This window comes from Hemitrygon akajei, chromosome 4 (assembly GCF_048418815.1).
Source record: "Hemitrygon akajei chromosome 4, sHemAka1.3, whole genome shotgun sequence".
NCBI lineage: Eukaryota > Metazoa > Chordata > Chondrichthyes > Myliobatiformes > Dasyatidae > Hemitrygon > Hemitrygon akajei.
Window position 1 is genome coordinate 27765983 of NC_133127.1, and position 25875 is coordinate 27791857.

The window sequence follows — 25875 nt, forward strand, 5'->3', positions numbered from 1 at the left end:
CAATGAGGGCTAAAAGATATATCCCAATCCTTTAACCAACATATCAAATATCTGATATTAACTGCCCAATAATAAAATCTAAAATTAGGCAATGCCAATCCACCCTCCTTCCTTGCCTTCTGTAAATACATTTTACCTAACCTAGGATTTTTATTCTGCCATATATATGAGGAAATTTTTGAATCAACATTAGCAAAGAAAGATTTCAGAATAAAAATAGGTACCGCTTGAACTATATATAAAAACTTGGGTAAAATAACCATCTTAATAGCATTAATCCGACCTATCAGAGATAAAGATACTGGTGACCACTTAGTAAACAAACATTTAATCTGATCGATTAAGGGTAAAAAATTAACCTTAAATAAGTCTTTATAGTTTTTTGTGATTTTAATCCCTAAATAAATAAGAGTCATTAACTAATTTAAAAGGTAAATTTCCATAAATTGGAACCTGTCTATTTAAAGGAAACAATTCACTCTTATTAAGATTTAATTTATACCCGGAAAAATCACTAAATTGAGCCAACAATGATAAAACTGCAGGAATGGATTTCTCAGGATCAGAAATAAATAATAATAAATCATCTGCATATAATGATAACTTTGTATATCTGTCCCACAATTAATGCCAAAAAATGTTCTGTGATTCTCTGAGGGCAATTGCCAAGGGTTCTAAAGCAATATCAAATAATAATGGACTGAGAGGACAACCTTGTCTAGTACCCCAAAATAAATGAAAAAAGGGAGATATTTGATTGTTAGTAAGCACCGAGGCTACTGGAGTATGATATATCAGTTTAATTCAGGAAATGAATGTCGGACTGAAATTAAACTTCTCAAGCACATTAAATAAGTATGGCCATTCAACTCTATCAAATGCTTTCTCCACATCTAATGAAATGACACATTCTGAGGTGCTATGTGAAGGAGTATAAACAATATTCAATAATCTCCTAACATTGAAATAAGAATAGCGATTTTTTATAAAACCGGTTTGATCTTCCGAAATAATTTGGGGTAATACCTTCTCCAGTTGGATGCCAGTAACTTGGAAAAGATCTTGGAATCTACATTCAATAAAGATATTGGTCTATAGGATGCACAGTCAGTAGGGTCTTTATCTTTCTTCAATATTAAAGAAATGGAAGCTCTACAAAAAGATTGTAGCAAATTGCCCAATCTAATTGCTTCTTCAAAAACCCTGCATAACCAAGGAGAAAGAGTAGCGGAAAAACATTTTAAAAATTCTACTGTATACCCATCTGGACCTGGTGCTTTCCCAGAATTCATAGAGGAAATAACCCCTTTAATTTCTGCATCCCTAATAGGAGTTTCTAATATTGAAAGATCATCTGATGATAATTTTGGAAAATTCAATTTCCCAAGAAAAGCACACATGGTATTATGATCATGAGGGAATTCGGAATGATACAGGGAGGTATAAAAATCTTGAAATGATTTATTTATCTCATCATGGTTAACTGTCAGATCCCCATTCTGCTGACGGATCTTAGTAATTTGACGTTTAACCAAAGCATTCTTCAATTGACTAGCTAACAATTTACCCGATTTATCACTATGTATATAAAAATCAGATCTGATTTTCATTAATTGATTTTCAATCGAAGATGTAAGTAATAAACTATGTTCCGTTTGAAGTTCAACCCTTTGTTTGTAAAGCTCCTTACTAGGAGTAATCGAATATTTCTTGTCAATCTCTTTAATTTTATCAACCAACAAAAGAGTTTCCTTCTTGATGCGTTTTCTCAGACCAACAGAGTAGGAGATAATCCATCCACGTATATACGCTTTAAAAGTGTCCCAAAGTGTTCCGCAAGAAATATCATCCGTGGAATTAGTTAAAAAGAAGAAATCGATCTGTTCCTTCATAAATTTAATAAAATCCGGATCTTGTAGTAAGGTAGAATCAAATCGCCATTGTCTAGCACTAGAAGCTGTATCCGTAAATTTAATAGAAAGTTTTAATGGAGCATGGTCAGAGGTGCCTATAATATCATAATTACAACCAATTACCGATGGAATAAAACAAGAGTCACTAAAAAAAATAATCAATTCTCAAATAGGAATGATAAACATGTGAGAAAAATGAAAACTCTTTGTCCTTAGAATGCCGAAATCTCCAAATATCAAAAATTCCATTATCAGTCAAAAAAGAGTTAATACAAGTGGCCGACTTATTAGGTAAAGTCTGATTAGATATAGATTTGTCCATCAAAGGATTTAAACAACAATTAAAGTCACCACCCATTATTAACTTATATTCATTTAGATTAGGTAGAGAAGTAAATAAGGACTTAAAAAAATCGGGACAATCCACATTTGGAGCATAAACATTAACCATAGCAACCTTTTTGTTAAAAAGTAAGCCAGTAATTAACAAAAATCTACCATTCAGATCCAAAAAGATATCATGTTGGACAAATGCAATAGAGGAGTCAATAAAAATTGAAACTCCCTTAACTTTGGCATTCGAATTCGAATAATACTGTTGACCCCTCCAAAACCTAAAAAAATGATAATTGTCCTCTTTCCTCACATGAGTTTCTTGTGCAAAAATAATGTGAGCATTAAGTCTTTGGAATAATTTGAAAATCTTTTTCCGTTTAATCGGATGGTTTAAGCCATTAGTATTCCAAGAGACAAAATTAATGGTCTGAGCCATATTTCTGAAATCAACCCTTTGGTATATAAAGGGTTAACCAACTTATGAACTCATGCACCCGGAAGAGGAACAAAAATAAGGGGAGGACCCAGAAGTGATGACATCGCGGACATTTTTGTAGTTTAAAATCAGCCCAAATGAAAAAACTAAAAAAAAGTAATAAAAGAAACATAAGAATTAGAAAAAGACCTCCCACCCCCCACCCAAGAGGAAAAAACAAGACTATCCCAGCAAGGGATAGGCTGGGAAAAAGAAAAGATGAAACTAAATCTACCCCCATATCAGCAGAAGACAACTCCGTACATAAAGGATAAAAAAAAGATCCACCCAAACTCTAAAGAAATAATAATCACCATATAAAAACCAAACCACTTAATTGGTAGTAAAAAAAAAACAAAAGGAGCATAATCACTAGTAACTTATAAATCGGGTTAAAACCCAAACAAACTAAAAAAAAATTTAAACTATGATAAGAGATGCATTATAGGAAGAAGAGAAAATAAAACGGCGAAATAAAAAAAAACCAAAATATTTTAGAGAAGAAACCGCCATCTTAGTAAAAAAAAATTCACCTTCGAAGGATTAATAATAATGACCAAAGATAAAGTACAGTGGTTGAAGTAAGTAAAATAAAAAGATTAGCATGTCGAGAAAAAAAAACTTTAACTAGAGTATAAAATATAGAGTAAACCTACACCAATAGCCAGAAACAAATTCTGGTTTTGGAAATAAAAACCATCTTGCACGATCAAAATCACTCATTTATTTGGAATGAGTGTCCGTGGCAGTAGGGAAGTTCTCATCAAGAAAGCTTCTCGCTTCAGATGTAGAAAGGAAAACTCGCCTTGGTGCATTCGGAGGCGATATTCTGAACTTCGCTGGGTATAAGAGCGCAGGTTTTAGATTTTTCTCATAACATTCAGACGTCAGAGGTTTAAAAAGAAGCCTTGCCTTCATTACTTCTGGACTAAAGTCTTCTACTAAACGAAAATTGTGATCTTGAAATTTGACCATCCCTACACGCCGAGCCACATGAATAAGTTGCTCTTTAACATGCACATAGTGAAATCGGACAATTACAACCGGTGGTTTAGCTGAAGCACTTGGTAATTGACGCATAATTCTGTGAGCGCGATCGAGTAACGGAGGACTGTCTGGGAATACAGAAGGGAACGCATCCTTTAAAAGTTGAGCAAAGTACTTCGAGGGGTCCCCTTGTTCAATACCTTCCGGGAGACCAAGTATGCGTAGGTTCTGTCTTCTGGACCGATTCTCAAAGTCGACACTCTTGGTTTTAAGTGTTTCCACCTGTTTAATCGTTGAAAGTAAGTTCTGCTCCAATTTTTCAATGATCAAATCTCGCTTCCGAGCGTCTTCTTGCAAAGTTGCGATTAGAACTTGCTGCTGGTTAACTACTGAATCCGTCTTATCCATATAATCTTGAAAAGCCTTTATATCTTGTTTAAAAATTTGTCATTGTTCTTCAAATTTTTGATTTAAAACCTCCAATAACATTTCATAAGTCAATTCAGTGCCCTAGGATCAGTCGTCTTCTTCTTCCCGTTACCGTTAAAATCCTTCCCGTGTTCTCGCCCTTTAGATCTAAGAGCCATTTCTGTATTCCTTTCTTCAAAAATTCACAATAAACTCTTAAAGATAAGTCCAAAAAAGTAACAAGAATCTTTTGGTGTAGGTAAAAATAAGTTAAATAAGGGTGATCATAGATTAAAAAAAGTAAAGGTTATGGAGCGAATCTGAAACAGTGCTCACTCCATGAGCGTCTCCTGCTGACCTCCTGTTCTGCTGAAAATTGTGGGCATGTCTTGCTGGCACTGGAATGTATGCCACTGGACCCTGACCCCGATCTGTCAAGGACCGTGTGGTGGTTGCCCGTGCCTCAGCCTCCCCACGTTAAATAAAGTCAGAGGCAGGAATTCTCCACTAAGGGAATCCATCCTAACATCATGGATTGAGAACCGTGGCAATCAGCAAGAAGTGAAGGGAGCAAGTTGTGGTCTGGAAGCCGCTAATCATGATCTGGCCAGAATATGTGGATCCTAATCACCCCTACCACCAGACAGTCTCTTAGAAAAACATCAGACTTGGCTTGAGTGATCCCACTACTACTTAGATGCTAATTTACTGAATTACTGTGTGTAAAGCCTGTACCTGTTGTGAGCGTTGTGTTGGGGCAGGGCAGCTAGGGAGATCACCTCCTACAGAAGGTGTTAATGCATCATATTACCAAGACTGGAAAGCTTCCTGAACTAGTCTGGATAGTCCAAGGGTAGGGTAATGGAGGGGAATGAAATTGCTCATATATATTTCTCCCAAGTTGACGTGCTTGTTGCCAATCTCAGGAGCTCATGCTGTTTTGTGATTCAGTAGCATTTACAGAGTGTGGTCGAGTCTGGCAGATGCTGCCTACAGAGCTGCTGCAGGCCAATACACAACACTTTAGAAGTATGTAGACACCAATATACTTTACCAAGGCATGAAAGGCTTCAGACCAAATGGGATTAAGTGTAGGCAGGTATAATGGTAGATATAGACTTGGTGACCCTCAGGATCTGTTTCAGTGCTGTAGGACTCCATGGTACTCTGAGGATGGCCATGCCCATGGACATGGTCATAAAGAACCAAGTGTGGTGTGTGGCAGATTGAATGAGCCAGACAATGTTTTGTCAGTGGTCCTATATCTGTAGACCAGGGAAATAGCCCAGAGCAGGAAACCCTGGGCTAACATCTAGCCAAAATATGCACCATCTAGCACATAGGAGAGGAAAGCTCTCCTTAACAATAGCTAAAACCATCAGAATAAACAATTGGTATCTCCTCACAAGAGGCACAAAAAACAATGGCAACTGGAGGCAATGAGCACCAATAGAGAAGCTGGTCACTGGACTTTATAGCTCAGCTGCCCAATGACCCAGAAACAAGAGAAAATCTCTAGACGCTGGAAATCCAAAGCACATACAAACAAAATACTAGAGCAACTCAGCAGGTTAGGCAGCAACTATGGAAACGAGTAAACAGTCAACATTTCGGGCTGAGACCCTTCTTCAGGAGTGGGTGTGATAAAGTGTCTTTGCTCTGTGCTACAAGAATTCAGTTCCGGCTACAATTCTGGCCTTGACCGAATGCAGCTGGAGCAACAAATAGGAAGATGGAGGAACTCAGGAGGTCAGGCGGCATCAGAGCAGGGAAATGGATGGACAACATTTGAGGTTGAGACCCTTCTGCTGGACTGGAAGAGTAGAGGGCCGGGGGGAGGGGAGGGGAGAGCTGTGGAGAAAGAAGTGCAACAGGAACTGTCAAGCAATAGGTGGATCCAGGTGCCTTGGCAGAGAGAGAGGAGGAAAGAGGGGAAGTAGTGACAGAGGCTGTGTGGTGCCAGTGGAGGTGACAAAGAACAGCAGATGATGGAATCTGATTGGAAAGGAAGGTGGAGCTTGGAACTAACTATGTGTGAGGTTAACATTTTGCTCTCTCTCCCTATAACACTGGGAAGTCTAACAACTGCTCTTATAACCGTGACGATAACCTAAGTTTTTACAGGTTAAAAACTGATGTGAATTGCAGGACAAGCAGATGTTGTTACAGTTGCAAAATTTGATGTGTATTGGTAACATCCATAGATGCTGCCTGACCTACTGAGTTCCTCCAGCATCTTGTCAGTCTCACCGCCACGACCTTGCTGTTCTGGGGTTCAAAGGGAACTGCCCAGGACTCCTGCCTGAACCCAACACCTGCATCAGCCGCCATTCAGCCCTTAACAGAATCTCCTGAGTGTCACTGCAGTGACTTGCTGGGAACCCATTGCCTGCATTGAATCAGTCAGGGGCAACTGAAAGATCAGCAGCTGATGGGCAGGAGGGTAAGAGTGGAAAACTGGGTCAGGGTAGAAGTGGGAGACTGGGGCAGAATAGGAGTGGGAGACTGGGGCAGGGTAGCAGTGGGAGAATGGGGTAGGGTAGCAGTGGGAGAATGGGGTAGGGTTGGAGTGGGAGAATGGGGTAGGGTAGCAGTGGGAGAATGGGGTAGGTTTGGAGTGGGAGACTGGGGCAGGGTAGCAGTGGGAGAATGGGGTAGGGTTGGAGTGAGAGACTGGGGTAGGGTTGGAATGAGAGAATGGGGTAGGGTTGGAATGAGAGAATGGGGTAGGGTAGGAATGGGAGAATGGGGTAGGGTAGGAGTGGGAGAATGGGGTAGGGTAGCAGTGGGAGAATGGGGTAGGGTAGCAGTGGGAGAATGGGGTAGGGTAGGAGTGGGAGAATGGGGTAGGGTTGGAGTGGGAGACTGGGGTAGGGTAGGAGTGGGGGAATGGGGTAGGGTTGGAGTGGGAGACTGGGGTAGGGTTGGAGTGGGAGACTGGGGCAGGGTAGCAGTGGGAGAATGGGGTAGGGTTGGAGTGAGAGACTGGGGTAGGGTTGGAGTGAGAGACTGGGGCAGAGTTGGAGTTGGAGATTGGGGCAGGGTAGGAGACTGGAGCGGACTCGACTGCTGTACAAGAAACCAGCGTAGCCTCAACAGGATGAATAGAGCTTGCTCGTCCCAGGGGGCATATGGGGAAATAGAAATCATCAGGAGTTTTCAAGATTCTTGGGGGGGGGAGCACCCTAACTTGAGGCATGAGACCTGACCAACCATTAGTACGCAGGCACTTCCAACAAAAAGGATGAGGCACTGGAACACAGGAAGAACCATAGCTCTGTAAGTGGTTATCACTCACTGTAACTCATCCGAAACTCAGCAATCTCATCTGACCTTACCAACCAATTCAGGGAGTAGATGGGTGAGCATCGAGAGGGGGAAAGGGAGAAGGAAGACAGTGCAGGGTCCCCTGTGGCCATTCCCATCAGTAACAGGAACACCCCTTTGGATACTGCTGAGGGGGATGACCTATCTGGGCAGCAGCAGCCAGACCAATAGCACCGTGGTCAGCTCTGAGCCTCAGAAGGGAAGGGTGAAGTCGGGTGGAGCAATAATCAAAAGGGACTCAATAGTTAGGGGGACAGAGAGGAGATTCTGCGGCAGCAAAAGAGACACCAGGATAGTGTGTTGCCTCCCAGGAGCTAAGGTCTAGGATGTCTCTAAGCAGTTGCAGAATATTATTGAAGGGCAGCCAGCGGTCGTGGTACATGGTGGTACCAATGACATAGGCAGGAATGGGGTAGAGGTCCTGCACAGTAAGTTTAGGGAGTTAGGAAGGAGGCTGAAGAGCAGGACCTCCAAGATGGTCATCTCCAAGTTATTCCCTGTGCCACGAGCTAGTGAAGGTCAGCACAGGAAGATAGCACAGATGAATGAGTGGCTGAAGAGAGGGTGCAGGGGGCAGGTTTTCAAATTTTTGGATCATTGGAACCTTTTCTGGGGAAGAGGTGACCTATCAAGTGGGATGGGTTGCACCTGAACAGGAGGGGAACCAATATCCTGAGAGGGAGGTTACTGGGAAAGGTTTAAACTAGATTTGCAGGGGGGGGTGCGAACCGAAGTGAAGAGCCAGAGGATGGGGTGGTTGGCACACAAGTAGTGACAGCTTGTAGGGAGTTTATGAGGAAGGACAGGCAGATGATAGAATAAAGAAGCACTCAGGCCATTGGTTTAAGATGTGTCTCTTTTAATGCAAGGAGAATCATGAGCAAGGCAGGTGAACATTACAGAGACTTGGATGACTCAGGGGCAGGAATGGCTGCTGAGTGTGCCAGGCTTTAAATGTTTCAAAAAGGACAGAGAGGGAGGCAGAAGAGGTGGCAGAATGGCACTGCTATCAGGAATAGTGCCATGGCTGCAAAAAGGAGGAAGTCATGGAGGGATTGTCTACTGAGTCATTGTGGGTGGAAGTTAGGAACAGGAAGGGGTCAATAACTCTACTGGGTGTTTTCAGAGACCACCCCAGTAGTAACAGAGACATCGAGGAGCAGATAAGGAAGCAGATTCTGGAACAGTGCAATAATAATAGGGTCGCTGTGATAGGTCCTAATATTGACTGGCATCTCCTTAGAGCAAGGGGATTAGATGGGGTGGAGTTTGTTAGGTGTGTTCAGGAAAGTTTCCTGATGCAATTTGTAGATTAGCCATCTAGAGGAGAGGCTGTACTTGATCTGGTATTGGGAAACGAACCTGGTCATGTGTCAGATCTCTCGCTGAGAGAGCATCTTGGAGGTAGTGATCACAACTGTATCTCCTTCACCATAGTGGTGGAGAGGGATAGGAGCAGAAAATTTGGGAAACATTTAATTGGGGTAGGGGGAAATATGATTAAGCAGGAACTTGGGAACATGAATTGGGAACAGATGTTCTCAGGGAAATGCACGGCAGAAATGTGGCATATGTTCAGGGAACATTTGCATGGTGTTCTGCATATATTGTTCCATTGAGGCAGGGAAAGGATGGTAAGGTAAAAGAACCATGGTGTATAAAGGATGTAGAAAATCTAGTTAAGAAAAGAAAAGCTTACAAAGGGTTCAACAAACTAGTTACTGTTAGAGCTCTTGAAAATTACAAGGGTGCCAGAAAAGAACTCAAGAATTAAATTAGGAGAGCTAGAAGTGGCCATGAGAAGGCCTTGGTGAGCAGGATTAAGGAAAACCCCAAGGCATTCTACATTTATGTGAAGAGCAAGAGGTTGAGCCATGTGAGAATAGGACCAATCAGGAGTGAGAGTGGAAACATGTGCATGGAGCCAGAGAAGGTAGCAAAGGCACTTAATGAATACTTTGCTTCAGTTTTCACCAGTGAAAAGGACTTTGGCAATTGTGGGGATGACTTAAAGAGGACTGAACAACTTGAGTGTACAGACATTATGAAAGAGGATGTGCTGGAGTTTTTGAAAGGTGTTAAGTTAGACAAGTCACTGGGACCAGTCAAGATATAACCCAGGATACTGTGAGAAGTGAAGGAGGAGATTGCTGAGCCTCTAACAATGATCTTTGCATCATCAATAGGGACAGGACAAGTACCAGAGGATTGGAAGTTTACAAACATTGTTCCCTTGTTCAAGAAAGGGAGTAGAGATAACCCAGGAAATTATAGATCATTGAGTCTTACTTCAGTGATGGAAAAGTTGTTGGAGAAGATCTGGAGAGGCAGGATTTATGAGCATTTGGAGAGACATAATCTGATTAGGGTTAGTCAGCACGGTTTCCTCAAGGGCAGGTCATGCCTTACGAGCCTGATTGAATTCTTTGAGGATGTAACAAAACACATTGATGAAGGTAGAGCAGTGGATGTAGTGTATATGGATTTCAGTAAGGTGTTTGATAAGGTTCCCCATGGAAGGCTCATTTAGAAAGTAATGATGCATGGGATCCAAGGAGACCTTGCTTTATGGATCCAGAATTAGTTTGCCCACAGAAGGCAAAGGGTGGTTGTAGATGGTTCATATTCTGCATGGAGGTCGGTGACCAGTGGTGCTCTGCAAGGATCTGTTCTGGAACCCATCCTCTTAGTGATTTTTATAAATGACCTGAATGAAAAAGTGAAAGGCTGGGTTAGTAAGTTTGCTGATGGCACAAATTTTGGGGGTGTTGTGAATCGTCTGGAGGGTTGTCAGAGATTACAGCAGGTCATTGATCAGATGCAGAATTGGGTTGAGAAGTGGCAGATAGAGTTCAACCCAGGTAAGTGTGAAGTGGTTCATTTCGGTAGGTCAGATTTGAGGACAGACTATAATATTAATGGTAAGACTCTTGGCAGTGTGGAGGATCAGAGACATCTTGGGGTCCATGTCCATTGAACACTCAAAGCTGCTGCACAGGTTGACAGTGTTGTTAAGAAGGCGTATGGTGTGTTAGCCTTCATCAACCATGGGACTGAGTTCAAGAGTCATGAGATAATGTTACAGCTATAAAAGACCTTAGTTAGACCCCACATGGAGTACTGTGTTCAGTTTTGGTCACCTCATTACAGGGATGCAATAGAGAGAGGGCAGAGGAGATTTACAAGGATGTTGCCTGGATTGGAGAGCATGCCTTATGAGAATAGGTTGAATGAACTTGACCTTTTCACCCTGGAGCAATGGAGGATGAGAGGTGACCTGATAGAGGTGTATAAGATGATGAAAAGCATCGATCATGTGGATAGTCAGAGTTCTTCTCGACTTGCGGCATGGAGCGAGTTCATGCAATTTAACAGTTGGCAAGTCAAGCACACTCTCTCAACTTTCTCTACAGGTCACACAATGATACAGCACTGGCCAGAACCAAACAGTGAAATACAGCCAGTCAGTGAAGCTGCCAACCCAGAGGATTCCTCTTGAGGTGTTCAAAGCAATCCCGGTTTCATATGTGCAGTCAAGAGCCATCTTTGGGGATTATGAAACCTCACATGATTGGTCAATCACACTAACAGGAATAGTATAAAGGTAGTTTGCTGAACACCAGCGCTATCCTGACAAACATTCAGATTTTAATCTGAATCCTTGCCAATGCCATTTTTACTGTTATGATTGTCTTCATCTTCACCTCACTGTTCCTTTGCATGCTACTACCATCACTCCATCCACGTCAACTCATTGCGTTGCCAACATCTGATAAGCTATCCCAGTTTGGGTTAATCTTTTATTTTCGTTTAGCCCCGTTATTGATGGATAAATGTGTGTGATCTCTACGAGTCTGAAGGCAGTGAAGCCTTGAATTCTAATCCTGCTAAGAAACAGAAACTACAGAAAGGGTGTCAATACAATGTTACATACCTGGGTGTGGTTTTATTCTGTTCCCATCAGATCAGCAATGTCCCATGTGTCTTAATTGTAATACTGTACCATCTAATGAAGCCATGAAAACAGCAAGACTGCAGGAACACTTCCGTAAAAGACACTTTTGTGCACTTCATGCAGTCCTGTGTAGATCTGTAGTCTAGTGTAGCTTTCTCTGTGTTGTTTTTTTTTACATAGTTCAGTCTAGTTTTTGTATTGTGTCATGTAACACCATGGTCCTGAAAAACATTGTCTCATTTTTACTATGCACTGTACCAGCAGTTATGGTCAAAATGACAGTAAAAGTGACTTGACTTGACTTGACCTGACCTGAAAGGGCAACTAATGGTATTACTCAGTTCCAGATGATGAGAGGTGTAGTTCAAAAGCATTGCACACTCAAGAGATTTGCCAAGAAAGCTAAAAATGACCTTGATTGTAGCCTCATTGCTTCTTGTAAAATTTCCAAACTGATAAAGTGTGGAAGATCTCATACAATTGGTGAAAGATTGACAATGCCTGATGTATCAGAAGTGCTCACCACTGTTCTCAAAATGGATGCCAGTACTTTAAAATCAATTCCTCTGAGTAACAACACTGTAGTTCATCATATTGAAGATATGAGTGAAAACACTGAGTATCAGTTCTGCACAAAGCCACAAAAAACAGGATTTGGGATACAACTGGATGAGGCAACTGCAAGACAATGAGCCATTGCTAATGGCACATGCATAGTTTTTTCAAAAATGGAGAAGTTTATGAAGAGATCCTCTTCTTGTGTAAAGTTAAAAACAAATATCAACAGAAAATCAATCTATGACAACTCAAAATGTATACTGACTATAAAAGTATTCCAATTCGGAACATGGTTTCTTGTGTAACAGATAGAGCACTATCTATGACAGGTCGCCATGCCGGTTTAGTGACATTTATGAAAAAAGAAATTCCAAGTCTGTTTGCAATCCATTGTGTAATTCATTGTTAACATCTCACAGTTAAAAACCTCAGCTAGTGACTTTTTTCAAGCATGACTCTTAAAATATCTGCTAGCAACAAAATTAAAGCTCATCCATTAAATAGCAGAGTATTTGGCCAGTTATGCTAAGATAACAATGAAGAGTTTGAACGCTTCCTTTTCTCACACTGAATTATGTTGGCTGTCAAAATGCTGCTGTTTAAAACATTTATTTAATCTTTTTGACACTGTGGTTGAATTTTTGTTCAAACTGGACAAGAGCTTGGTAAACAAGATGTAACTTCTACATGTTGTGGCAAACCTAGCCAATCTGTATGACAAAATGAACGTTCCAAAAATGAATGTTCAATTTAATCCAGGCAAAAATTGCAGTGTCCATTTTTATCAGAAAATTGGAAATATATAAGCAAAACACTGGGAAAAGAATGTTCTTACAAGTTCCCTGCATGGAAATTATGGCACTCTCTTTCACAGACAGAGAGTACTGTTTACACCTGCAGTCACTGAAGGAGGATTTTCAGAATCGATTCAAGGATTTGAAAAATCTGGAAATTCCGGATTGGGCAATTAATCCATTTCTTTGCAAGATGGAAGAACAAGAAGAGAGCTTGCAAGAAGACATTATTGAAATTCCGAATGATGAAGAAGCAAAAATGCTTTTCAAAAATTTAGGCTTTCACGTTATGCAACTGCACTGTCATACAAGGTTTCCTGGTCTTTGGAGAAGAACCAAACTGGTACATAGAAAAAACATAGAAAACAAAGAAAACTTACAGCACAATACCAGCCCTTCGGCCCACAAAGCTGTGCTGAACATGTCCTTACCTGAGAAATTACCTAGGGTTGCCCATAGCCCTCTACTTTTCTGAGCTCCATGTACCTGTCCAGGAGTCTCTTAAAAAAACCCTATCATATCTCCCTCTGCCACCGTCGCGGGCAGCCCATTGGACACACTCACCACTCCGCAGAAAAAGCTTACCCCTGACATCTCCTCTGTACCTACTTCCAAGCACCTTAAAACTGTGTCCACTTCAGCCCTAGGAAAAAGCCTCTGACTATCCACATGAGCAATGCCTCTCATCATCTTATACACCTCTATCAGGTCTTCTCTCATCCTCCATCGCTCCAAGGAGAAAAGGCCAAGTTCACTCAACCTTTTCTCATAAGGCATGCTCCCCAATCCAGGCAACATCCTTATAAATCTCCTCTGCACCCTTTCTATGGTTTCCACATCCTTCCTGTAGTGAGGCGACCAGAACTGAACACAGTTGGGATCTGACCAGGGTCTTATATAGCTGCAACATTACCTCTCGGCTCCTAAACTCAGGGCATCATCACTGAAGAAGATGGCAGTCTGTCATTGAATCGTTGGTCATAATCGATAGCTGTACCTGGCTGGAAGCCCGAGAAGAGCTTATTCATCTTCATTGCATTTCCATCCTTCTACCTTGTTGAAAGAGGCTTCAGAACATTGATCCACATACTCACAAAAAACAGAAACCATTTGGACATTGTTACATGTGGAAATGTAAGGCTTTTGCTATCACAACGTGAACCAGACATTTCAGCTCTTGCTAAAAACCATCAAACTCAAGCATCACATTAATATTGAAGCTGCTGTACAGCGCACAGGTACTGTGCAAGCTAGGTTTACATACAAATAAAAATTTAAAACAAAATCATTTGTCTCATGTTAGCATATGTTTTTACATTATGAAAGTACACTGTGCCTAAGAGGGGCGCTGGCAAGTATGAAAGTGCTTTGGGGTGGGGGGGGGACATTGGGCTAAAAAAGGTTGGGAAACACTGGTCTAGTTGAAACTGCTTTCCTACTTTATCAGTAAGGCAATCTCCAGAGTGGGCGAACATTTAATAGGCAGCACGGAGGGGCAGTAGGTTCAGCCGCTGCCTTCGATTATCAAAGATCAGGGGTCAAGCCTGACCTCCGGGACAGTCTGTGTGGAATTAGCATGTGCTCACTGTGGCAGCCAGGATTTCCCCTGGTCGTCCATTTTCTTCCACATCCCAAAGACATGCAGGTTAATTGGTCAATGTATACTACCCCAGCGTGTAAATGACTGGTAAAATTTTAGTGAAGTTGATGGGAATGTGCAGAGAATAGGTTACCTAATAGCAGCGGAATGATATTGCTCGTGGATTTAGAAACTGGAACATAAAACTGTACAGCATAGGATCAGGCCCGTGCTGACCTGATTCAGCCACTGATGCCGAATTAAATTCTCATTTGCCCGCACGTGCTCTGTATCTCTTCATTCACCTATCTAAGATCTTCTTAAACATCTCTATTATACCAGCCTCAACTGCCACACCTGGCAACGCATTCCACACACCAACCGCTCTCTGTGTAAAAGATTTACCCCCTTCTCACCTTAAATGATTTGCTCCTTCTTGCATAAGACATTTTGATCCCAGGGGAGAAAAAAAAAGATGCAGCTGGTTACTCTATCTATCTATCTTATAATTTTATAAACTTCCATCAGGTCCTCCCTCAGTTTCTACCACTCCAGAGAAAACAACCCTAGTTTGTCCACTGTCTCCAAAGCCTCCCACAACTTTTCTATAAGGGGGCAACCAGAATGGAATGCAATTATCCAGAGTTTTTTGGAGGGCAAAAATAGCTGTCTTCTATGTTGTAACAGAATATGGTATGAAATATGGATGTCCATGAACCACAATGTGTTATTAATAATAACCAGTCCTCACCTCCCATTTGGTCTCCTCAAGTCTGGGCAGCAGCTCGGACTGCTCTTTTTTAAAGGTCAGGCATTTCTTCTCCAGCTCTTCCCGCTGCTGCAGGAGCTGTCCGACATCTTCCTGCAGCTTCTTCTTCTCCTGTTGCAATTTGAAGATCTGAAGCTGCAGGGCTTGCTGCGATCGCTGTGCCTTCTTCGACACCTGCTGCAACTTGTTTGCATAGTTTTGCTTCAGGTCATCCATCTCGCGCTCCCACATCTTCTGCTTCTCCTCGAAGACCTGCACGATGGCCGCCTCGCTCTTGTCGAGGCTCCGCCTCATCTGCAGGACTTCCTGCTCCTTCTCCCACAGCCGGTCTTCAAGGTCCTGAATGATGTCGTCGCTGGACGGCGAGTGGTAGGTGAGGGCCTCGTGTGCGTGGTTGAGCTTGTTGAAGGAGGACACGCTTTTGCTGGAGGAGCGACCGCTGTCCGAGGTTGAGATCCCATTGTACCCCAGCACGCCCCTCTCCCCGTACGACGTTCCGAGACGGTTGATGTGGCTGGTGGAGGCGCTCATCGGGCCAATGTGCTGGCTGTACCCTGAGCCATACGTCGGCAGGCTGGTCAGCGAGTTGCGGCCAGAATCCGACATCCCTCCAGTGTGGTTTATAGTCCTGCTGTGGCCTGCCTTGTCTATTCCAACTCTGCCCCCGGAAGGGCTGCTGCTGCTGTTGGGATGAGTATTAAGGCTTTTCCTGCTGTCTGATATCCCATTGGTTTGCGGCGGGCAGAGGTTCTGCATGGAGTGGAAGTTTTTGGGAACAACAGGCTTGAAAGCTGAGGGCCTAATCAATGCCTCATTGGTCTGTGGGGGAAAAGAAATAAACATGTTACTACTTCACAACATATAAAGTCTAATTAAGACTATTGAACAGTCTCCTAGTATGATAAGGTAGACTTATCAGTGATTGCTGACACTGTAAAGCGACTGTGATAATGGTGACACTCTCGCGCTGCCCTAGAATTGGGGGTAACAAACATTCTAACCCATACGCACATTAGGAATTTCTTCCACTGTAGAGCAGGGTCTTTGAGCACGGCTAACTGTGGACCCGAGAAACTTAGGGTCTGGAAGCACCAAGCAATGGGGGAAAGTGTCTGGCATTCACAAACTTGATGTGCCCTGACTGGTTCCACTTCCACTGTACTGCTGCCATGTGATCTGCGTGATTAATGCTGCTGTCTCAGTGAAGGAAAATAAAGAAACAATTCGTGCTATTGGGAAACACTGACAATCTGGCACTTCCATCGAAACGGTGTCCTTCAGACAGTTGACAGTTGTCAAAGATGAGCCAATAGCGGCTTGCCAACCTCTCTCTAGACACACACCCTCCTGAATCTCTCTTCCCTCTCCAAAGGGATCCTCAGTGACTCTAAAACCTATACGTTGGTAAATTATCTCAGAAGGTTGAACTTTGAGAGTTCAAACTTACCAGATGAGTCCATCCAACAGAATCACTCTCAATCAGTGGTTCCCAACCATTTTTATGCCATGGCCCCTACCATTAAACGTGGGGTCTGTGGACCACAGGTTTGGAATGCCAAATCCCAGAGGTTGTTGACCAAATCTGAAGCAGAATCAGTTTGGGTTTATTATCACTGACAATATCATGAAATTTGTTTTTTGACAGTACAGTGCAATACATAAAAAAAGAAACATAAGAATAATAAATAATAAGTAACTAGTTCAAAAAGAGAGAAAGTGAAGTAGTGTTCATGGGTTCACTGTCCATTCAGAAATCTGATGCCAGAGGGGTAGAAGCTGATCCTAAAACATTGAGTGGGTGTCTTCAGGCTCCCGTACCTCTTCCCTGATGGTAGCAATAAGAAGAGGGTATGTCGTTAATGACAAATGCTGCCTTTTGAAGACGTTCTCGACAGTTTCTTGATAAGCTCCTGCCTTCAGATAAACATCAGCAGCAGTTATATATTGCTACTTTGACATAACACAGCAGCCCAGGGCAATCCTACAGCATTCTCAAACAGAAAATAAAAGCACAGAGCCACTTAAGGAGATACTGAGGCAAATGGACAATAGCTTGGTCATGGAGTTAGGTGCCAGAATGAACCATACAGAGAGCAAATAGAGAGTTGAAGATATTTGAGGAGGGAATTCCAGAGGTTAGTTGCCATGGGCAGCTAAGGCCTGATGGAGTTACAGTGTCAGAATGTGGATATTGTGAAGGCTTAGAGCTGATGACACAAAACATAGGAGGTATGACTAGCAAGTCTAAAAAGACACAGACGTTGGTGGCGTTGCGGTCAGAAAGGAAGGTTGTCCAATGATACAGATCAGATAGAAATTTGAACAGAGCAGATGGAGTTTAATCCTGACAAATGTTATGTGATGGATCCTGGCGAAGTCTACTAGGGGTAAGACACATGCAGTAAATAGCGGGAACGTTGATGAACAGAAAGAACCTTGGGCAGGTTCAGGGCCATATTCAAACTGAAAACACTATAGATGCCCACGATACCTAGATCCGTTCTAATTAATTCAGCTAATGGTTCTATGGCCAATACAAATAGGGCAGGTGATAATGGACAGCCTTGTCTAGTTGACCTTGTTAACTGGAATGATGTTGAAATTTGACCGTTTGTCACTACTTTAGCTTTGGGACTAGTATTTAAGGTTTTAATCCATTTTATAAAAGATTTTCCTAACCCATATTTTTCCAATACCTTAAATAAAAAGTCCCATTCCAATCTATCAAATGCTTTTTCTGCATCCAAGGCAACAGCCACACTCATTTCCTCCCTCTCTTGTGCCAGATGAATTATGCTAAGTAACCGAGTTACATTATCCGCCGATTGTCTATTTTTAATAAAGCCTGTTTGATCCATATGTATTAATTTTGGTAAATATTTAGATAATCTATTAGATAAAATTTTTGCTATTATTTTATAATCCGTATTCAACAAAGGCCTATATGATGTTGGTTTTAAAGGATCTCTATCTTTTTTTGGCAATACTATTAGGATCGCTGTCGAAAAAGATTGTGGAAGTTTATGTGTTCTTTCCGCTTGATATATTAACTCCATAAAGGGAGGGATTAATAAATCTTTAAATTTTTTATAAAATTCAGGCGGAAAACCATCTTCTCCTGGAGATTTATTACTCTGAAGTGATCCTAAAGCTTCTTCAACCTCTTTTAATGTAAAGGGCATATCTAATCCTTTCTGTTCTTCCGAATTCAATTTTGGAAGAGTTATTTGTGATAAAAAAAATTCTACCTCAGCAACCTCATTTTGTGATTCTGATTGATATAATTCGGAGTAAAATTTTTTTAAAGTTTCATTAATTTCTAAAAGTTTATAAGTAATTTTATTTGCACTTGTTCTAATTGCATTTATTGCTTTGGAAGCCTGCTCTGTTTTCAACTGCCAAGCAAGAATCTTGTGTGATCTTTCACCTAATTCGTAATATCTCTGTTTAGTTCTCATAATTACTTTTTCTGTTCTATATGTCTGGAGTGTATTATATTGCAGCTTCTTATTAACAAGTTGTCTTCGTTTTTCTTCTGTCATATATCTTTGGGATTCTTTTTCTAATTTTGTAATCTCTTTTTCTAATTGATCTATTTCTACCATATATTCCTTCTTAATTTTAGAAGTATAACTTATTATCTGACCCCTCAAATATGCTTTCATCGCTTCCCATAATATAAATTTATCAACTGAATATGAGTTTGTATCCAAAAAAAATTGGATCTGTTTTTTCATAAAATCACAAAAATCTTGACATTTTAATAAAATTGATTGATTTTAATAAAAAGATAAAGAAATCTTTATTAGCAAAGAGAACCCTAAATTAAAATAGACATTCCTTTTCCAATGGATAATCAACTTTTATATAACTGGTTTCAAAAAGGGATCAGATATATAGGTGACTGTTTTGAAGGAGGTATATTGATGTCGTTTGATCAACTAAAGAATAAATATAAAATATCAAATAACACTCTTTTCTGTTATTTTCAATTAAAGGCCTATTTAAGAGATAAACTGGGTCAACAATGTTAATGCCAAAACCTAATGAAATAGAAACTTTAAATCAAAAAGGAAAAATTAAAAAATTTACATCTTGTATGTATAATTTGATTCAAAAACAGACAATCAAACCAGGAATTCATGTCAAGACAAAAATGGGAAACTGATTTGAATATTAAAATTGATGAAAAAAATTGGTCAAGACTATGTCTTGATAGTATGACAAATACAATAAATGTCCGACTTAGATTAGTACAATAAAAATTTTTACATCAATTATATATTACACCACAAAAAATAAACAGATTAAACCCAAATTTATCTGACCAATGTTTCTGATGTAATCAAGAAATCGGTACTTTTTTACACTGTACTTGGTCTTGTTTTAAAATTCAACCTTTTGGGATAAATCTAAGACTTTTACTGGAACAAATTATTGGAATACAACTTCCACATAGCCCAACATTATTTTTATTAGGTGATATTGAGGGGATAATACCGAAACCTAAATTGAATAAATATCAGAAAAAATTTATAAAAATTGCATTGGCAGTAGCCAAAAAATCTATTGCAGTTACTTGGAAATCAGATTCATACTTAACTATGGACCGTTGGAATAATGAAATATATAGCTGCATTCCACTTGAAAAAATTACTTATAATTTAAGAAATGAATATGATATATTTTTGAAAATTTGGCACCCTTATCTACAAAAGATAGGATTAAATATATAGGTCCTTTGAAGATAAAATTATTAGTTATTTGGGGAAAAAAATAAAGATAGATACTAAAGTTATTTTGAACTCCATGGTGCACGTGGGGATCCTCTGATATCCAGGCAATTCTTCTTTCTTTTTTTTCTTTTTTCTTTTTTTTAGACAGGGATGTTAAGGGGGGAATGGTTAAGGGGAGGGGGAGGGCTAATATTAATTTTCATTACTCTATTATTCTATTCATTGTAAGTAACTCTCTTAAAAATTTAATTAAAAAATATATTTTAAAAAACACGATAGATGGGATGGTTAAAAAAGTATACAAAATATTAGCCTATATCAGTTCAGGTAACTGAGGATAAAGCATGAAAATGATGCGACAGACACATAAAAATTTGGTATGGTGTGTAGTTTTCATTGGTGCTTTACAAGGTGGACGTGAAGACTTTGGGAGAAGGTGCAAGATATTCACCAATATGTTGCCTGAATTAGAGAGCTTAGCTATAAGAGGTTGGGCACATTTGAATAGTTTTCTCTGGTGTGTCAGAGGCTAAGGGGAGATATGATTGAAGTAAATAAAATTATGAGAGTGAGAGATAGGAAAGACAGCCAGAGTCTTTTTACCAGGTTGGAAATAATAATTAATACTAGCGGGCATAACTTTAAAGTAGGATGGGTAAAGTTTAAAGGATTTAAAGTTTAACTGATTTCCTTTTACAGAAGAACTGTTAAGTGTTGGAATGTGCTTACAGGGAAATTTTGGAAGCAGATATGAAAACAACATTTACAGACAATTATGTAGGCAGGCAATGGAGGGATATAGACCAGGTGCAGGCAGATGGGATTGGTTTAAATTGGCTTCATGGATCACCCAGATATAGTGGGCAGAAGAGCTTGTTCTTGTTCTGTTTCTCAGCTCAGAATGGCGAATGAACAGCAGCTCAAGGTGACCATACAAGTCTGGCCACGTTCCCAATGGGAGGAAGAAGATGTGGTTCTCAGTTAGAGTGGACCCAGAGGCAGGGAACCAGGATGCACTACCTAACAAGTCCCTAATCCTTCACCTGCTCCACCTCTCCATTCCAATCTGCCAAGCTCACTGTCAAACTGCTTTCCTTCGTCATCCCACCTGCATTTGCACAGTGCTGCCTGCAGCCCCGGGACACCACACAGTGCTTCAGAGACATTGCACTTCAGAAGTGCTGTTGATGCGGTAAAGTGTGGAAACATGGCAACAGGTCTGAGCATAGCAAACTCCCACAGGCAGGGACGAGATAATGACCAATGATCTGCTTGTCTGCAAGAGCAGCACTGCTCAGGGCACTAGATTAATTTGGGAATTTAAACATTCTCAGGATGGACAGGACCTCAGTTCATCAGCTCATTTGACATTGCTTCAGCACTGCACTGAAGTGCCAGGCCACGTTCCAGATTATAGAATAGAATAGAACTTCATTGTCAATGAGATTGTAGTGCTACTCCAGTCCGTGCAAAACTGATATATACAATGCATGAAGTACGGCTTAAATTAAATTTAAATATTTACATGCAACAAGTGACTTTGATTGTCCATAACACTCAAAAGGCCACTGGCAAGCCAGGGTGTAGCATTATTCAGTTGCACCACAGCCCTCCTGAAGAAGCTCTTTTTCAGTCTTACTATGATGATTCTGTATCTCCTACCAGGTGGCAGCAGATTGACCAGACAGGATCCGGGATAGGATGGGACTTTAGTTACGTTACAAGCATGCTGTAGGCATCAAGCATTGTAGACTGTAGATCATATTTCAGGAGTTGGCTTAAACCCAGACCACGTTGATGTGCAAGTGCTACCACCAAGATTAACGTGGAGCACTATGTTCAGTCTTTCTGATTCTGCCGATGCTGGAAATCCAGGGCAACACACACAAAATGCTGGAAGACTCTGCAAATCAGGTGGCAGCATCTATGGAGAGGACTAAACAGTCAACGTTTTGGGCTGAGACCCTTCATCGGGTCTGGAAAGTAAGGAGGAAGAAGTCAGAGAAGGTGGCATTGGGGAGAGGGGAAGAAAAGCAAGCCAGAAAGTGATTGGTGAAAGCAGGTGAGAGAGACGGTGGGGGAGGAGAGATGAACTGAGAAGCTGGGAGGTGATAGGTGGAAGAGAAGGAGTCTGATAGGAGACAAGAATGGACCATGGGAGAAAGGAAAGAAAGAAGGGGAACAGAGCAAGGTGATGGGCAGGTGGGGAGAAGAGAAGAGATAAGAGGGGAGTCAGAGTGGGGAACAGGAAATGAAATGAGGGAGAATTTACTGGAAGTTACAGAAATCAATATTGATAGCATCAGGTTTGGTGATTAGCCAGATAGAATATGAGGTGTTGCTCCTCCAGCCTGAGTGTGGCCTCATCATGACACTAGAGGAGACCATGGACTAACATGTCCTATTGGGAATGGGTAGTGGAATTGAAATGGTTGGCCATTGGGAAATCCTGCTTGTTGTGGATGGAGTGAACGTGACAGTCTGTTTCCCTAGATGGCTATGAGGAATGGAAATTGCCAAGAAGTGTAGAGGGCATTGATTGCTGAACCCAGTCCTTGTCGTAAGGGACAGATAACTCAATGGGCCTTAAAAGGACTCCTGTCTCCTCCTATAGCTGGTGATTAATAACCATTGTCAGCAACAACAGCTTAGACCATACTTCCCCTCGGACACAGACTGCTCGCATTGATTTGATATTTGACATTTGATAACACAGAAAGTATTATGAATTGCAAATTTTGAATAGAGCCTCATACTTCATCTGAAACCACACAGGAATTTAAGATAGAGCTTGGGATCATCACTCTCCATTTGAATTTCAATCAACCAAGATTTAATTTGAAGATATCTAGAAGGTTCGGACTTTGATTCAGAGCTGAGTAAATCAGGTATGTTATGGAAGGATTATAATGGAACATGCTTCAAAAATCTAATCATTCATTTACGTGCTGATCTGTGCTATTTAAACATGTGTGTCAGTCCTCCCCACTGCACACTCATAAGACAGAGGAGCAGCACTGGGCCAGTCAGCCCATCAAGTCTGCTCAGCCATTTCATCACAGCAGATCCATTTCCCTCTCAACCGCATTCTCCTGCCCTCTCCCTGTAACATTTCACACCCTGATTTATCCAAGAATCTATCAACGTCCGCCGTAAATACACCCAATGATCTGACTTCTACAGCTGACTCTGGCAATGAACTCTACAGATTCACCACCCTCTGGCTGAAGAAGTTCCTCTGTTAGTACAGTGTTTCGCACCTTGACTCTATAGTAACGCTGTCTCGTTTGGCTGTATTCATGGGTATTTATATATGGTCGAATGACAATCTAACATGAATTCCAGCAAGATGGTGGCATGACTGGTCGCAGCAGCTTCTGCGGGATCAACAAAAGGTGCTACCGTTCTACTTAAATGCACTTCTAATGATCGCAAGATCCTACTTCACATTAAGAATTTAAAGTACTGCAGGCCTATACCATCAGAGAGCTGCTCGCCGGTGAAGAATATTCAGGAGCTGCACAATGTACTGCTGCCTGAGTTGATGGAGGCTTGCAGTCAAATAGCGAGTGGCTGTCATGGTCGCTTTTCCTCTGATCGCAGGAGCCCTTTGGAAATTGGTAATCTGGTACCCCAAAAGATCGATTTACTGATTTATTAGATGAGAGCAGGGCAGATGGTGAGGAATTGTAGCAGACATCCCACCTCTCCCAAAAGTTCCGGGAGTCTCCCGCATATTGATAGCCACTCCCTGACGCCTGAAAATTCTATACAATATTCCGGAAATCGATTTTTTTGAGAGGGAGAGGGAGCATCCTGATTGGTCTCCCTTTGTGCTAAGTAGACCTATCAGTTTTCTCTGTGGGCGGGCTTTACAGTCAACCCCAATTTTTTTTGGCGGCTCACTCAGTGGAATCGGCCTCAAGCTGCAGAGGGGAGGAGTCCAAGCCGCCTCGCTCTACCAGGACAGCACAGTGCAGCTGTAGCCGACTGAAGATTTCAGTTGGACTAAGCGGCCCGGTTGTGCTTTTACTAATATTCTATCTATACTTGTATTTGCGAGGACCGGGCCTCAAAGCGGCAGTGTCACCTAGTGGGCAGAGGGGCAGGTCAACAGATGACATCGGTGGGCTGGTGGTTCTAGACATACATATTCCACATCACTGCATTTCACATTTTCTATGTGTTTGTTCACTTATAGGTGCGAGGACACTGGGCATCCAGCCGCAGTGTCGCTGGGTCGGGTGGGGCATCCGGACACTTTTACTTCTGTTCGACTACTGGTAATGTTTTTTAGCACCTCCACCCTGCTGTAACACCGTCTCGTTTGGCTGTAGTCATGAATGGTGGAATGGCAATTAAGCTTGAATTGAATTAAGTAGACGCTCAGAGCCATAAATACTTGTCATATGATAAGCCTTCCATTCCAGGAATCATTCTCAAGAACCTCTTCTGAACCCTCTCCAATATCAGCTCATCCTTTCTTAAATTAGAGGCCCAAAACTCTTTCTTTCAGCATTGTACTGACGATTAAGGAGTGCTTCATGTGGTAAACTCCATCCAGGTCCACTCATTGAAACCTCCACTGGGTGGCGCACATGAGCAAGCGGCCCATTCCCAGTCCGGCATGCCAGTCCATGGCCGCCTCTACTGTCATAACAAGGCCACTTTCAGTTTGGAGGAGTGACACCTCATATTCCGTCAGGATAGGAAACGGGCAGGAATGACTTGTGTCACTCCAGGTACAAAATTAAGGCTGCTACTTTGGCACAGTCTGAAGTGAGTGTTATACAGTCACAATTATTTTCTGGATCTAACAATCTGAGACTTCATCAGCTCTTGAAAGAACCTAATGAAAAAGTTCAGGCCAACACTTATCCCTAATTCATAGCCACTAAAGCAGAAATCAAATTCACTGCATTAGTATTTGTGGGATCTTACTCTGCCAAAATCTCACGGTGACCTTACTGGAACCTCAGCATTTCCTAAGCACAAGAAATTCTGCAAATGCTGGAAATCCAGAGTAACACAAATGAAACAGACAGCGTCTATGGAAATGAATAAAGAGTTGATGTCTCGGGCCAAGACATGATGTGGTCGAATGAGGGTTGACATTTGCTAACAACTTCTGCCACACCTGCACTACTGAGGTGGCAGAGTTGTGGGAAATCTTTGCCTGAGTGAGATCCCAGAAGCAACAGGAACTCAGAATCAATCTGAGATCAAGCTGGGGAAATCGGGGTTGGGGGGGGGACAGTTTTTAAATTTCAGTTTTTTAAGCTTTATAGTGGCACAAAAAGTGTCTGTTCATTTGGTCAGTGCACAAAATAAGTCCCGTCTTGCACTCCCCTCCCCTCCAAGTGTCTTCGCTATCTATTGTGGGTTGAAGACTGTCCAGACCAGGAACAACATCGAGTAGGCACATTAATGAAGTTCAGGCCTCCATCTTGCTCCATGAACCCCTTTGGTCTGTGGCTGTCTTGCACACCACACTGTTTATCACCAAACACTGACTGGCAATGACTCTTCCATGTGATTTTACAGCACATGCTGGGAAGCCAGTAACTGACAGAAGCCAGAAATGCCTCGAAACCTATCCAAGGAAAGATGTACTGGCTGTGGAGAGGGTCCAGAGGAGGTTCACAAGAATGATTCTAGAAATGGAAGGCTCAACACATAGAATGTAGAACAGCACAACTTTGTATAGATCCTTCAGCCCACAATGTTGTGCTGACCGGTTAACCTACTCTAAGGACAATCTAACCCTTTCCTCCCACACTGCCCTCCATTTTTCTTTCATCCATGTGCCCAAGAGTCTCTTAAATGTCTCTGAGCCACCACCCGACAATGCGTACCATGTACCATCCACTCTGTGTGTGAAAACCTACCTCTGAGATTCCCCCTATACTGTCCTCCAAACATCTTATAATTATGCCCCCTTGTATTAGCCATTTCTGCCCTGGGAAAAAGTCTCTGGCTGTCCACTCAATGCATCTTATCATCATTTGAGTGCGTAATATCTCCAAGCCTGTACTTGA

At 41.6% G+C, this 25875-nt stretch overlaps 1 protein-coding gene across 5 annotated transcripts in view; it reads right to left on the bottom strand.

Moving 5' to 3' along the window:
- lzts3a (leucine zipper, putative tumor suppressor family member 3a) overlaps positions 1-25875 on the bottom strand; it is a 237262-nt gene that overhangs the window by 17788 nt on the left and 193599 nt on the right. For all 5 annotated transcript variants that reach the window (XM_073042186.1, XM_073042182.1, XM_073042184.1 and 2 more), the window contains one exon: positions 15084-15920. In XM_073042186.1, the coding sequence (XP_072898287.1) occupies positions 15084-15920 (837 nt within the window). The remainder of the gene's footprint in view (positions 1-15083; positions 15921-25875) is intronic.